Source organism: Pseudorca crassidens, chromosome 6 (assembly GCF_039906515.1).
Source record: "Pseudorca crassidens isolate mPseCra1 chromosome 6, mPseCra1.hap1, whole genome shotgun sequence".
In the NCBI taxonomy this organism is placed as follows: domain Eukaryota; kingdom Metazoa; phylum Chordata; class Mammalia; order Artiodactyla; family Delphinidae; genus Pseudorca; species Pseudorca crassidens.
Genome location: NC_090301.1, coordinates 46,450,505 through 46,465,365, shown reverse-complemented (window position 1 = coordinate 46,465,365; position 14,861 = coordinate 46,450,505). Strand labels below are relative to the sequence as shown.

General features: G+C 32.7%; 1 protein-coding gene across 11 annotated transcripts in view; it reads right to left on the bottom strand.

Moving 5' to 3' along the window:
* Positions 1-4,572: 4,572 nt before the first annotated feature.
* Positions 4,573-14,861, bottom strand: part of CALCRL (calcitonin receptor like receptor) — a 105,740-nt gene continuing 95,451 nt past the window's right edge. For all 11 annotated transcript variants that reach the window (XM_067741256.1, XM_067741261.1, XM_067741259.1 and 8 more), the window contains 3 exons: positions 13,608-13,826; positions 13,411-13,452; positions 4,573-8,082 (listed from right to left, as the gene is read on the bottom strand). In XM_067741256.1, coding sequence (XP_067597357.1) covers positions 7,867-8,082; positions 13,411-13,452; positions 13,608-13,826 — 477 coding nt within the window. In that variant the 3' untranslated portion in view covers positions 4,573-7,866. The remainder of the gene's footprint in view (positions 8,083-13,410; positions 13,453-13,607; positions 13,827-14,861) is intronic.

Sequence of the window (14,861 nt, the reverse complement as noted above, 5' to 3'; positions counted from 1 at the left end):
GAAATTAAAGTCTGCTACTACTTTTGTGTTTTTGTCTAGTTCTCCTTATGCCTCCTGTAATTTCTTCTATATATTCATAACTTCACAGGTATTCATATGTGTTATGCTTTCTTTGGGACTTGTACTCTTTAGCATTATAAAGTACATTTATTTTCCCCAAATGATGCCTTATTAAAAAACCTAAATTCCTCCCTGACTGATATTAAGATCAGGACCATTGCTTTCTCGTTTGTTTGATTTCCCTGATATCCTACCCTTGCTGATCCTTGTATTTTCAAGGTTTTTAGGTTTGTCTTTTGTCTACCTCAAAGATATGGTTTTGCTTGTGATCCAAGTTGAAAATCTGCTAATATGTAAGTTAAGCCCTAGATGCATTGGATTTGATTCTGCCATATTATTTTTATGTCATGTTTTCTATTTTTTATTTTGTTCAAAAAAGTATTTTACGATAATCCATTTCTCTGGAACCCACTGTAATCAAGATTTTGTCTCAAAAACTCCACTGAAACTACCTTTGCCAATGTCACTAATAATGCTTATGTTGCTAAAAAATTAATGAAATTCTCAGCTTTATTTTGGTTAAGGCCAAAATGTCAGTGCACCACAAACTTTCAGACCATACCAAGTGGAGCGAACCAGGATTTTGAGAACTTTTTTAATTGCACAAGAGACATCTTAGTGACATTGCTAATGTGAGATCCACCAGACCAAGAATTAATTTCACAGAATTGAAAGAACTGATAAGGAAAAATATTTTTATTGTTATTTATATGGAATATTTTTAATATTTTGTTTTAGCATTCTATTTTCTGGATATTATCAGTAAACCTTTTCTCTTTCATTTTCAGATATCTAACCCAAAATAATATTATAAATTTTGTTTTTAAACTGAAATAAAACATTTAAAAATAATAGATTCTAACTGATTCCCAAGAATTTTAGAAAAAAAACTTAAGTATTCTAACTTTTTATGATAATATAGTTATTTGAATAGGTTCATTAAGAATGAATCCTCCTTCCTACCAGTATGTAATAGGACAAATAGATTGTGTACTAAAGGCCTTAACCAGGAGTGTCATTTTTGAGAATGATGGTCATTAAATTATGGTCATTTGGGGAAGAAAGTGTGACTGTTCTTATGGAGCCAATGACTATTAAACCTTCCTAGGAAAACTGGCTTTGTGCTTGACTTACAGGTCCCACCCAGGCTTATAGGTGGTTAGGATGGTCAATTCCTAGCATGCTAGGAACTATGTCACATTTGGGAGACCTTGAGAAAAATGGAATTCACCCAAATTTATAGACACAGCAGGTGAAATCTGGCATAGAGACTTTTTTTGTGTGTGTGTGTGTGTGATTTATTAGTCCCAAGATGGCAAAAAAAACCCACAGGTTTTAAAAAGTCCAGTCCAAGATTCCTTATAAAATTTCCAGCCAAAAATCAGTTTGTGACCTTAGTGATTGTTCAATACTGTATGGTTAACAAATTAGACAAAGTAGATGAGACGGACACAGTCCTAGAAAAATATCAACTACCAAAACTGACTCAAGGAGAAATAGGCAATCTGAATAGGACAATACCAAGTGAAGAAATTGAATCAGTAATCAAAAAACTGCCCTTATCTGGTCCAAGTCCAGATGGCTTTACCACTGAATTTCACCGAACATTCAAAGAAGATTTAATACAAATGCTTCAAGGAATTCTTCTTCACAAACTCTTCTAAAAACAGAAGAGGAGGGATCACAATCCAAATCGTTCTATGAAGATGATACTATTGTGATACCAAAACCAGACAAAAACATCACAAAAAAGGAAAACTACAGACCAATATCTCTTATGAATATGGATGCAAAGCTCCTCAACAAAGTACTAGCAAACTGAATTTAGCGACATATAAAAAGAATTAAACATTAAAATGACCAATAGAGGTGATCCCAGGGATGCAAGATTGTTTTAAAATCTGAAAATTAAATAATGTAATACATCATATCAATAAAATATAAAACAAAAATCACATGATCATCTCAATAGATGCAGAAAAAGCATTTAACAAAATCCAACACCTTCTCATAGTAAAATCTATTAACAAAGTAGGAATAGAAGGGAACTTCCTCAACTTTGTAAAGGGCATCTACAAAAAACACACAATTAACATACTTAAGGAGGAAAGACTGGGTGCTTTTCCCTAAGATCAAGAACAAGACAATGACGTGTGCTCTTGTTGCTTCCATTCAACATTTTACTGAATGTTCTAGCCATGACATTTAGACATGAAAGAAATAAAAGGCATTCATATTCAAAAGGAAGAAGTAAAACTGCCTCTATTTGCAGATGGCATGATCTTTTATGTAGAAAGTTATGAGGAATCCACTAAAATATGTTATAACTAATACATGAGTTCAGCAAGGTTGAAGGATATACGATCAATACACAAAAGTTAATTTTATTTCTATACACTTGCAATAAGCAATCCAAACATAAAACAAAACAATTCCATTCATGATAGCATCAGAAAGAATAAAATGCTTAGGAATAAATTTAACAAATGAAATGCAAAACTTATACTCTGAAAACTAGAAAAATTATTGAAAGCAATTAAAGATTTAAGTAAATGTAAAGTCATCTAATGTTCATGAATCAGAAGATTTAACATTAAGATGGCAATACTCTCCCAATTATCGACAGGTTCAATGTAATCCCTATCAGAATTCCAACAGGCTTCTTTGTACAAATTGACAAGCTCAGTCTAAAATGCATATGGAAGGACTTTCCTGGTGGCGCAGTGGTTAAGAATTGGCCTGCCAATGCAGTGGACACAGGTTCGAGTCCTGGTCCGGGAAGACCCCACAAGCCACGGAGCAACTAAGCCCATGCAGCACAACTACTGAGCCTCCACTCTAGAGCCCGTGAGCCACAACTACTGAGCCCACATGCCACAACTACTGAAGCCTGCGTGCCTAGAACCCGTGCTCCACAACAAGAGAAGCCACTGCAATGAGTCGCCCATGCACCACAACAAAGAGTAGCCTCCGCTCGCCACAGCTAGAGAAAGCCCGTGTGCAGCAACAAAGACCCAACACGGCCAAAAATAAATTAATTAATTTAAAAAATTAAAAAATAAAATGCATATGGAGTTCCAAGAGACCCAGTATGGCCCAAACAACTGTGAAAAATAAGAATAAAACAGAACAACTCACACTACCTGATTTCAAGACTTACTACATAGCAAAGTAATCAAGATATGTGGTTTGGACACAAAGAGAGACCAATAGAATTTTTCAGAAATAAAACCATAAATCTAAGGTCAATTGATTTTGATCAGGATACCAAGACAAAGATATCCTTCAATGCAGAAAATATTTTTTTTCAACAAGTATTACTGGGACAAATGGAGAGCCACATGCAAAAGAATGGATTTGGCCCCTTATCTCACACCGTATACAAAACTTAACTCAAAATGGACCAAAGATCTAAATGTAAGAGCAAAAACTGTAAATTCCTTAGAAGAAACTGTAGGAGTAGGTCTTCATGACCTTTAATTTGGCAAAGGAGTTTTAGATAAGACACCAAAAGCCTAAGAAACAAAAGAAAAAAGTAGATAAATTGTATTTCATCAAGATTATAGACTGTTGTGCTATGAAGGACACCATCAAGAAAGTGACAAGACAACCCACAGAATGGAAGAAAATGTGTGCAAATTTTATATCTGATAAGGGACCTGTACCTGGAATACATGGAGAACTCTTTCAACTCAATAATAAAATACAAGCAATCCATTTAAAAATGAACAAAGGATTTGAATAGACATTTCTCCAAAAATATACAAATGGCCGATAAAAACATGAAAAGGTGCTCAACGTCACTAGCCACCAAAGAAATACAAATTAAAACCACAAGAAACCACTTCACACCCACTAGGATGGCTAAAGTACAAAAGACACATAATAACAAGTGTTGGGAAGCATGTGGAGAAATCAGAACCCTCAGACACTGCTAGTGGGAATGTGAAATGGTCCAGCTGTTTTGCAAAACAGTCTAGCAGTCCTCAGATGTATTTAACATATGATCCAACATTTCCACTTCTAGGTATATAACCAAGTGAAATTAAAATATATGTTAAAAAAATTACCTTGTACACAAATGTTCATAGCAGCATTATTCATAATAGCCAAAAGATGGAAACAACACAGATGTCCATCAACAGACAGACGGATAAACAAAATGTGGTAAATCCATACAGTGGAATAATTTAGTCATAAAAAGGAATGAAACTGGAGCAAGTTATGGACTTGTGAAAACATTATAGGTAAAAGAAGTCAGTCAGAAAAGATCATATTCCATATGATTCCATTCATATGAAAGTCCAGAATAGGGAAGTCTATTGAGACAGAAAGTAAGTTAGTGCTGCTTAGGGCTTGGGTGGGAGCAGGGATGGGAGGATAGAAGAGTGATAGCTAAGGATACATGGTTTCCTCCTGAGGTCATAAAAATGTAATAAAATTGACTGTGGAGATGGTTACACATCTTTGAATATATGTAAATATACTATACCAATATAATACACTAAAAACAACTTTAAATGAGAAAATTATATTTTTAAGTAGTTCTTTTCCTTCTGTTTCTTTCTGCTATTCAACACAAAACTATACAGTAGAATATAATGGAGAAAGGAGACAAATCTTTGTGCATTTTCCTATTTCTGGGAATCTTTTCCTTTCATTTAGCCTAGGAAGGAATTTGCGTACACTGTACTTTATTTGGAATTTTTTAGCTTACAAGATGAATTCATAATTTTAACAAACAGGTTTATGGAATGATTTACAGGTTTATGGAAGACTTCAAAGAGGGTAATGGTGATATAGTCATCGATTTTAAGTATTACACTGATTGCTGTAAAGAATTATATTTGTAATTTAGATTATTCAGTACTCCAGTAAACATGAGTGAAAATCAACTTTAGCTCATAACTTTAATATTTTCGTACAATCAAAATATAGAGATATACACTAAGTAAGCATAACATGAGTTATTTTAATTGATCAGAATATTTTGGGTATGTTTTAGAAATAAAAGAAATGGTTTTTATTAGCATATTAAAACCAAGAGAAAATTAGATAAGTTCACATTTAAAAAACATTATCAAGCAATAAATACAGCACTATAGCTACCACTACTTCTATGTACATTGGATTACATTTGAACAAACACTAAATTCCAGAATGAATATTTTATGAATAAATGCACTAAATAACTTTAGAAATTAAAAAAAAAAAATGACAGACTAGAATTGTTTAGAAATTAAAATGACTTTCACAAATACTTTCAGAAAAGCAGCAGATTTGCATTTTAAAAGTTAGAAATTCCCCAAATAAGTTTTTAGATACCAAGGAAGTTTGCTTTTAAACAGTATTGATTTTACTTTTTTATATGAGTAAGATACAAAGGAGATCTTAATTATTAGTACTTCAGTTTTAGAGAAGTCTAATATTTAAAAATATTACTTCTAAAAAAAAAATGGGTTCAAAATTAACACTGATTAATCATGGACTGTCTTCACCTAAAGATGGTACAATAGATAAATCCTGGCCACAAAGGAAATCTGATCTAAACTTAATATGATAAAAGCACAATAAAAAGACTTGAAAGTTACAATGTATTTTTAATATAATGCTTGTTGATAATTTGACATTTTCTACTGTCATTTATGGTTGAGACTTGATAGCTTGTCTGGAAGAATGCTGAAATATATGAACAGTGCCAGTGAAGGATTTGAATCTGTGTCTTTGAATAATAAATAGCTAAAATATGAGATTATTTAAAGGAATTATTGTATAATTTAGGCATTAGAAAGTTCAGAACAGCCTGAGTTCCTTTTTATAAAAGCTTGTTTTGAAATCCGTAAATCTGAAACTAACAATACAGCTTTTACATGTGTATAGATAAATCATAACTCTACTGACCAGGCCTTTTAATAAGTGAATTCTTACTAATTTAGATAATTTACCTGGACAATTTCAAATGACTTCTGAACTTACCATCTATTGACAGCTTAAGAAACAACCTATGATGACTAAGTCATTAGTTTAATCCATTTTAAGCAGATTGACACACCACAGCAACAACAACAAAAACATATAGATGTAATGAATTCTCCTGCCAAAACTGACTTACTAATTGAAGGCATTTTGGTTTTCAGAAATCAGTGGAAAATGACATTAGGAAAAATGAATCCCATTTAAATGTCACTTTAATTCATTAGCGAGGATTTCTTCCATCTTAATTTAATTAGTCCATAAATGTTCTGACAACGATTCTTCCTTACTGATACATTCAGGTCTTTTACTATATTGCATCATCATATATAGTATCTCTATTAAAATATAAAAACATTGTATATGATATATATTGTGTTCCTCTAATTTTAAAAAATAGCCTTGCAGCATTTCCAAAGCTTCATATAGTAAGTCAGAAAAGTAATCTTTTTAACGGGGTAAAAACCATAAGAATAGCAGATTGGCACTTATTATAGGAGTCATTTAAATTTTCTGGATTAGAATGAAAGTTCATCATCAAAATAAAAAAGGACATATGTCAAACATATCTATTATTAAGGTATGAATCACCAAAGCTAATATATTCAATAAAACAATGGCCTTGAGGATTTTTTAAATAAATATTTTATATCTTATCATAGATATTTCTCAAACTTAGTTCTCAAACTTCTGATGCTGGCATCTGGTTGTCTTTAAAATAGTTACCAAATAAGAATTCCAGATTCTATTTTATTATAAAATCAGCCCAGACACAGTATCAGATATTAACATGCACACATTGTTACATTAAGTATTTGTTTTTAAAAAAATTACCTAGATTGTATATATTTGAGACTATAAAATAGAATAACAGAGTATTTACAAGCTTACTTTTCACAATTTTTTTACAAACTTTTAAGAAAATAAGAAATCCTTCATTGATTTCCTTCATGTAAAATAATTGCTAATTTGTCCACAAAGTAGAAATGGAAGGGGCAAAGTTTCTATTTACAGGTATATGGACACGAATTCCTTCCCACTTGTGTAGTAAGATGGGAAAGTAGTCAACTACATGTTTTGTAGTATCAACCAAGATTTCTCCCTAATGTTACCAAAGTAGGATTGCGTATCATACATACTATTCATCAAGCCTCAAAAATGGATATGACAAGGGGTATAACTGTGATGAATCAGCAAATGAGTAGCCAACAGCAATTCTGCTCATTTATTTTTTGGGAGGAGAAGAGGGTAAGCAAACAGGAATAATTAATTCTTTATCTGGTCCATTTGAAAAAATAAAAACAAAAAGGGCTAGAATACTTTCTGGGCAAAAAATCAACTTCACCAAGGAATATGGGATAAAGATTTTAAAAACAAATGAAAAGCTCATTTTCTTTCCAAGTCTATAGGCCTTAGCTAGGTCTCTTTAGGCAACAGGAGTGGAATTGTGCCCATTGTGTCTATGAACTTTTATGGTCTATTTATTTGTGGATTCATGCAGTGGTGTGCTAGAGCTGGCTCACACCAACCTACAACTGACTGTGCTCATTTTTACCCAAGTCCACATTCACTGATGTCAAGTTGGTAACTTGAAATCAGCCATGGCGGGAGTACTTACACCATAAAAACTGGCAAAACTTACAAATCAGGACTGTTTTCCCCCATGGAGCTAGTGTGAAACATTTATCAACACACTACTGAATTCATGTGAGGGTTTTCTTTGTCACCTTCAAATAATTCATTTAATATTGAAGTCTTCTGGTTGTAAAGTCATGGATCCAAGTCCTTGAGTTAGGAGTGGAACAAAATAGTTCAGCAATACACGCTCTATTATCAGTCGTATAACTTTTCTGGTTTTATGACAACGTTTTCAATATCGTGGATGCTTTTTCCATTTAAGTGTTCAGTTGGACAGTCATGACTGTAACCTGCACCATCACTGATTGTTGACACTGTGTAAGATGCACTACGGAGAGCATCTGAGTGGGAAAAGCTGTTTCCAAATTGGATTTTATATTGATTCCAGTTTCTTCTCAGAATTGCTTGAACCTATAAAACAAAAAGAAACAGAAAGGGTAAGAGCAATTCATAAATGAAATGAAGATAATGTATTTAATAATACAATAAAATAAGTTATGTACAAAAGCTTTTTTTAAAAAAAGCATTGATATTGAGTGAATAATATTACTTTATTTTCTTAATTAAAAAATGAAATTGAGTAAACTATCTTTATATTAGGAAATCTTTGCAATTACTCTATACTTTAGTACAGACTACAGAAAACTTCATATTTCTCTTTCTATGCCTTCTCTTTGAAGCTCTAAAAATGCACATGAATGTTTTGCTGTCAGATAGTTAATCTACACCCTCACTTACAAGTTGGCATGTGCAACATTTAGTTTTGTATCAATATTTTTATTAAAAGAATGAGATAATTAGTGAAATATAAAAGAAGAGAGAAAAAAGATTTAAAAACAGGGATACGGGAATATAAATAATTATCACCATCATCATCAACAGCAGCAGCAACAACATTTTACTGTGATTAGCATGTGCCAGGTATTGAGCTACATTCTGGAAAAAAAAGATCAGGGTTTTTGTCCTCATGGAGCTTACCTCCAGAGGGAAGAAAGTGTTGAACAGATAATTACAGCACTGAACATATAATGGGATGAGTATTGTGGGAAAAAAAAAGTTTAGGAATGTCACCACTCCACTTTTTTGTATTTAGATACCCCCCTGTCTGGATAAATTTGAAGTTTAATGACTCTTCTATCTTTTCTGCTTGGGGATAGAGATGAGAACTAGGTAGGTCATATACAATGATTTTGGTTTTAACTGAACATAAGACACAGATGATTTTCTTCATATTGAGTCAGTGAGCATAAATGAGAATATCAAATGCATCTCCAACTCGATCACCTGTACATTTCCTGTCTGCTTCTAGGTTAAGAATGTATTAGCCACATGCTGTGACCTGATCTGTGTCTTTGCAAAGCATGTATAGCTTTGAATTGTCTTCCCCAAATCTCTACTGCTCTTTGACCCTTTGATTGTTTCCCCAAAGGGAATCTGAGCATCCAAAAACAACTTTCTAGTAGTTCATGTCCTACAAACATACTCATACAATATTGTTTAACTTTCTACGAATTACATAAATTCCTCAACTTTTTACTCATTACATTCATGTGTACATATCAATATTAAACTTTAAAATAGGGCTGCTTATTTAAGTCTTTTCATTTTCTTATCTCTTCTCCAAATTACAAACAATCTATAGCGAATAGGTATTCCCAGGATGTCTGCAGCTCTGTGGGATACTTTAAGGTCCTGTTAGTCTCCTCTAATCTGTCGCTTAAAAGGAACACAAAGTTTTACTGTCTCATTTCATATTTTAACATGTAGAAAAACAAAACAAACAAATATAAGGTCAATCAGTTTCTTTAGTAAGAATTCAGAATGAGTTATTAGAAATTCCAGGAGGGGCTTCCCTGGTGGCGCAGTGGTTGAGAGTCCGCCTGCCGATGCAGGGGACATGGGTTGTGCCCCGGTCCGGGAAGATCCCACGTGCCACGGAGCGGCTAGGCCCGTGAGCCATGGCCGCTGAGCCTGCGCGTCCAGAGCCTGTGCTCCGCGGGAGAGGCCACAGCAGGGAGAGGCGTCTCCCTACTCTATAATTCAAAAATTATGTAGTTAGGAATGCAATACATTGTTTTATTAATATGAAATTCAGAACTTCAGGAATTTCAAGCTTACTTCTTTACATATGGCAACTATATCTGAAGGAAATAATTTTTATTCATATAAATTTTCTTTGAAATAACAGCATTTATAGGAAAATGAATACATTTATCTTATAAAAATTATACTTTATTCCTCTCATGGTTTAGTGATGTATTTCTAAGTTCTCCAAATAACATATTTAAATTAAGGTAATTAAAAAATACCATCTGCGTATGTAATATCTTCAAGAATATAAGCAAATGACAAATGGAATGGCTTTAGAGTATGACTTTTAAATAAATATTCAGAGATTTAAAACAAAAATGACATTTGGCCAATTATCTAGGTATTTCTAATGGGAGTTGTTTTTGATCCTGATTTTTATGCTTAATTAACTTCTCACTTTGTTACTAAAAGCTGGACTGATTGAATCCATGTGCTATATAGTTTCTGTTTGAAAGGAGGTGGAATGTAGCTTTGTACAAAAGATTCTACATAAATGTTGGGAAGAAGCTGACATGAAGAAATATTTTAGCTATGAGAGTAGTACTTATAGTCTTAACAAGGAAAGCTTAAATTCAATTCTAAAAGCGAAAATGGCTTTGAAATGTATGACTGTTTGCTCTTGAAATATCTACTTTGATTAAGATCATCACCCTATTTCTTCCTTGCAACTAAATCGTCAGAAAAACCATGGAAAGCCAATTTCCTGACTTATTTACTGAAGCTAAATATAAAGGTAATTAAAGACCCAGAGGCCTTGTAGACATCTGTTTGTTTATGGTACTCTCTATAAGGATGTTATTTTTTTTCATCTGCTTTCTCTAACACAACATCACACCTGATTAACAGAACATTAAAGTGGCCACTCTCAGTAAACTTACAATGAGAAGAATGTAATGGGGAAAGATAAAAAGGGAAATTGCCATTGGATGGCAAGAGAGCCTGCCTGATGTTTTTAAAGATATGAAAGTGTTTTCATTAATTTACGCATAAGTGTTATATAAATAGTAAGGCCAACTTTTTAGAATATAACACTGCAATATATAATTTTGTATAATATAAAGAATATGGGTTTATATGACCATTAGTACCTGATAAGAAACCAACTCTACACTGCTTAACCTAAATCAATTAAAAGGTGTTTAATAGAGCTGTATATAAAAATTCTACCTACTTCTCATTACAGGATGTGAGTTTGGTTATTCTCAACAAATCTTTTTGTTCACGTTGTAAAAATATCTACTCTCAGGTGTTGTTAAAGATACCCGTGAGACTAGGGAGGGCCCTTCTGATGTCTAGAGTCCCTAGTTTATGCTAACAGTGCACATTTTTTTGATTGAGAGGACTAGAGATGAGATGAAAGTGACCTGAGTACTTGTCAAGCCACGGTTATTTAATTAGTGAGAAATGCAACTAGGAATATTTTGGCTAATAAATAAAAATAAAATGTGAGAATAAAAAATAAATAGAGATGTTAAGATAAAGGCAAGCTATTTGACCTAACGTGGAAAGCAAGAAGGAAACTAAGCCTGAGCAAATGATTTCAAGAAGTACATGACATAGTTGGAACCACACAAAATGGGTTTGGCAGCTGTGTCTTCATGTTATGAGAGTGAGAAAAACTAGAGGCAAAGAGACAAAAAAAGGAAGCATTATAGTATTTCTTAAGATGAGAAATGAATCATACACAAACAGGGATTGTATCTAGAGATGAAGACAAGGGGACAAATATTGGGGATGTTGTGAGATGCTGAAGGATTTGCTAACAAGTTGGCTCAAAGATTTTTTATTGTAATTTTCCAGTGCCAAAGTGTTCTCAATTTTAGAACATGGCAAAAGATCAAGGCCTGTGTCTCTTTTCCTTACACAGGTAGAGTGCAATAAGAGTGTTAGGCATTAATTTAGATATTCCCTGGACACTTTTTCTAAATATAAGGGCCAATTTGAGATTTGATTCCGATATGATTAATATTCCCGTTTGTACATATATTTTTGTAAATGAGCGATTTGACAAGTCTAAAAAGGAATCTATAATGTACTGAGTATCTACTGTGGGTGGGGCATGGTGCTAAGAACTTTATATTCCTAGTTTACGTTAATCCCTGTGAGATTTGTGTAAAGAACTTGCTTTTATTTCCCTTTAATAAAAGTACACACTGAGACCTCTGGAAGTTCAGAATATTTCCCAAGATGTTACAGCCAGGAACAAAAAGGCATCTTTGGGTTTAAATGCATTACTGTGTCAGCGCCTTTATTCTACACTGCCTTCCATCACAAAATATTTTACTAGTGGTTATAGTTTGTACATTTAAAAAATACCCTTTATAAAAATCAAATCTGTTTCTGCAGATGCAAACGTGTATCTTACTTATTTCATACATGCTTTATGGCATATTGTCTGTAGCTTTCTCATCTATATTTAACTGTAAAGTCCTATGTAGGCAGAAATTGGATTGTCTAATTCAGTTTATACAATAATTAATTTATAGAGTTATATAATAAATGCTAATTGAATTTTATTATCAAAACAGATGATGTATCTATTCTTCCTAATTGCATTCTCTGTCCCTACTTCTCACTGACTTCAGAAAAAGTCACTCTTGTCCTCGATACAGCAGAAGAATCATGGAGACACCACTCAAAGATATGAAATATAGTCTACTATGTTTGATAGTTCTATATGCCATTATAAATAAATAAATATATAAAATAAATATCTATATTTTAAAATTGATTAAGAAATCAAATATGAAATTTTATTGTATGCTAAGAGAAAGAATTAAAATATTACATAAACAAGGGAAAACAATATTTTATAGTTTTTCATGACATGTACATGATTTCCAACATTGATTAGTTGTATAGAAATGGTTCTTATAAAGTTATGACGACTGGTTCCATGTGTTGCCCATCTGAAGCTTTGTGATAAGCTTCACCATTACCAAATATATGTTTCATTAGTTGCTGTCTGAATTTCTAAACTTTATTGAATTTTGCCAAAATCCTCCAACAGGTTAAATTTTGTCAAGTAGATTAAAATCTTATAAAGAACTAAATCAATATAGCTCAAACCACTGAGTTATAGCCCTATTGATATGCATAAGAAATATGGTACCAGTTTCTAAGATGCCTGAAACTTCCCAATTAGAAAAAAAAATATTGGATAAAAATCTTGAAATATCCAAAAGCACATTTCCATGTTACAAATCAGAGGGCTCTTCTGTTTCCTAACCCACTGCAGCTCTTCCCAGGAGAAAAAAAAACCCAGAGAAAGGGGGAAAATAAAAATGACCCAATTTTATTTGAGTGTATGTTCTATGAGGATAAGGATTGCCTAACATTGTACCTAGGACAAAGTCCAGAATTAGTAGGATTAGTTCAAGAGGTAGGTCGAAAGACTAGATGAATAAAAGTCATTGATGGAATATTTTAAAGTGAGGCTGAATTTGCCCCAGCCTTGAACTCCAATATGACCTGAGCTTTTGGGAAGGAGAGTTACATCTAGTAAAAGAGATTCCATGGTTCTTTTTCCTGACAGAAATGGAATTTGAAATACTTGTTCTTAGGGAATTTATAATTCTGTCTAATTTCTTAAAGTAAAAAAGTATTGCAAATACAAAATGATAAGAGGAATAAAATCAATCACCATACCTCTCCATTAAAGAAGCAGAAAATTGTAGATACCAAAAGACCCTGTAAAAGAAAAATAGAATTATCTGATTCCAAATGGAAAAGATACATTATTTGTAACCAACTTGATGCACATATAGTTAAAAATAAAACCAAAGCTATATGTAAATTTAAAACCAAATTTCACAAGCTGCCTTCCTGATGCAAGAACACCATACCTGATAGTGCATGAGGATGTGCATGATGTAATCATATACCTCCTCTGCAATCCTTCCTTCAGGTCGCCATGGAAACAGTACAAATTCAATGCCAAGTAATGGCACCAGGATAAGCGTAGCTCTCACAGCTTTCATGTAGAGATTGGATTCTGCTTGGTGAGTAACTTTTAACTTGGTGATAAGAACACGTACAATATTTAATAGGAAAAAAAGATTCACCTAAAAGAAAATAAAATGGCATATGGAAATTATTTCATATTTAGTATTAAGAATCATTATTGAAGGATCTTTTATTTTATGAATCTTAGAATATTTTCAGTACACAAGAATATGTTCTATTGATGAGAATATTTGCCTAAATATTAATTTGTATTTCTGCTACTGAATTTTTTCATATTTTTCCCAGTTTTACTGAGACATAAGTGACACTATATAAGTTTAGTTTGCATAGCATGATTTAACTTACATATATTGTGAAATGAGCATCACAATAAATTTAGCTAACATCGATCATCTCATAGAAATACCAAAGATTGTATATATATATTTTACCTTATGATGAGAACTCTTAGAATTTACTCTCAGCAACTTTCATGTATATCACAGAGCAGTGTTAACTATAATCATCATGTTGTACATCACATCCCTCATACTCATTTATCTTAAACGTGGAAGTTTCTGTCTTTTAACCACCTTCCTACAATTCCTCCTCCTCCACGCCCTGCCTCTAGTAACCACAAATATGTTCTTTTCTTTCTATGAGTTTGTTTGTTTATTTGTTTAGATTCCACATATAAGTGAGATCATACAATATTTGTCTTTCCCTGTCTGACTTATTTCACTTAGCATAATGCCCATCCAAGTTGTCTCAAGTGGCAGGATTTCCTTATTTTTTATGGCTAAATAGTATTCCATTGTGGTGTGTGTGTGTGTGTGTGTGTGTGTGTGTGTGTGTGTGTGTGTGTGTGTATAAATACCATAACTTCTTAAGTTGTTTCCATGTCTTAGCTATTGTGGATAATGCTGCTATGAACATGGGGTGCAGATATCTCTTTAACATAGTGTTCTTGTTTCCTTTGGATATGGAATTGTGATTTATTAATTTAAAAAGTACATCAATCTTAATAGGCTTAGATTTTAAAAAATAAATTTATGGTGGAATTATTGTGGACCACCTTCAGCTAAGTAATATCTGATTGTTTTGCTTAGTTCATTTTCTTATGCAAAATTTTAAAATTTTGCTATGATTAAAAA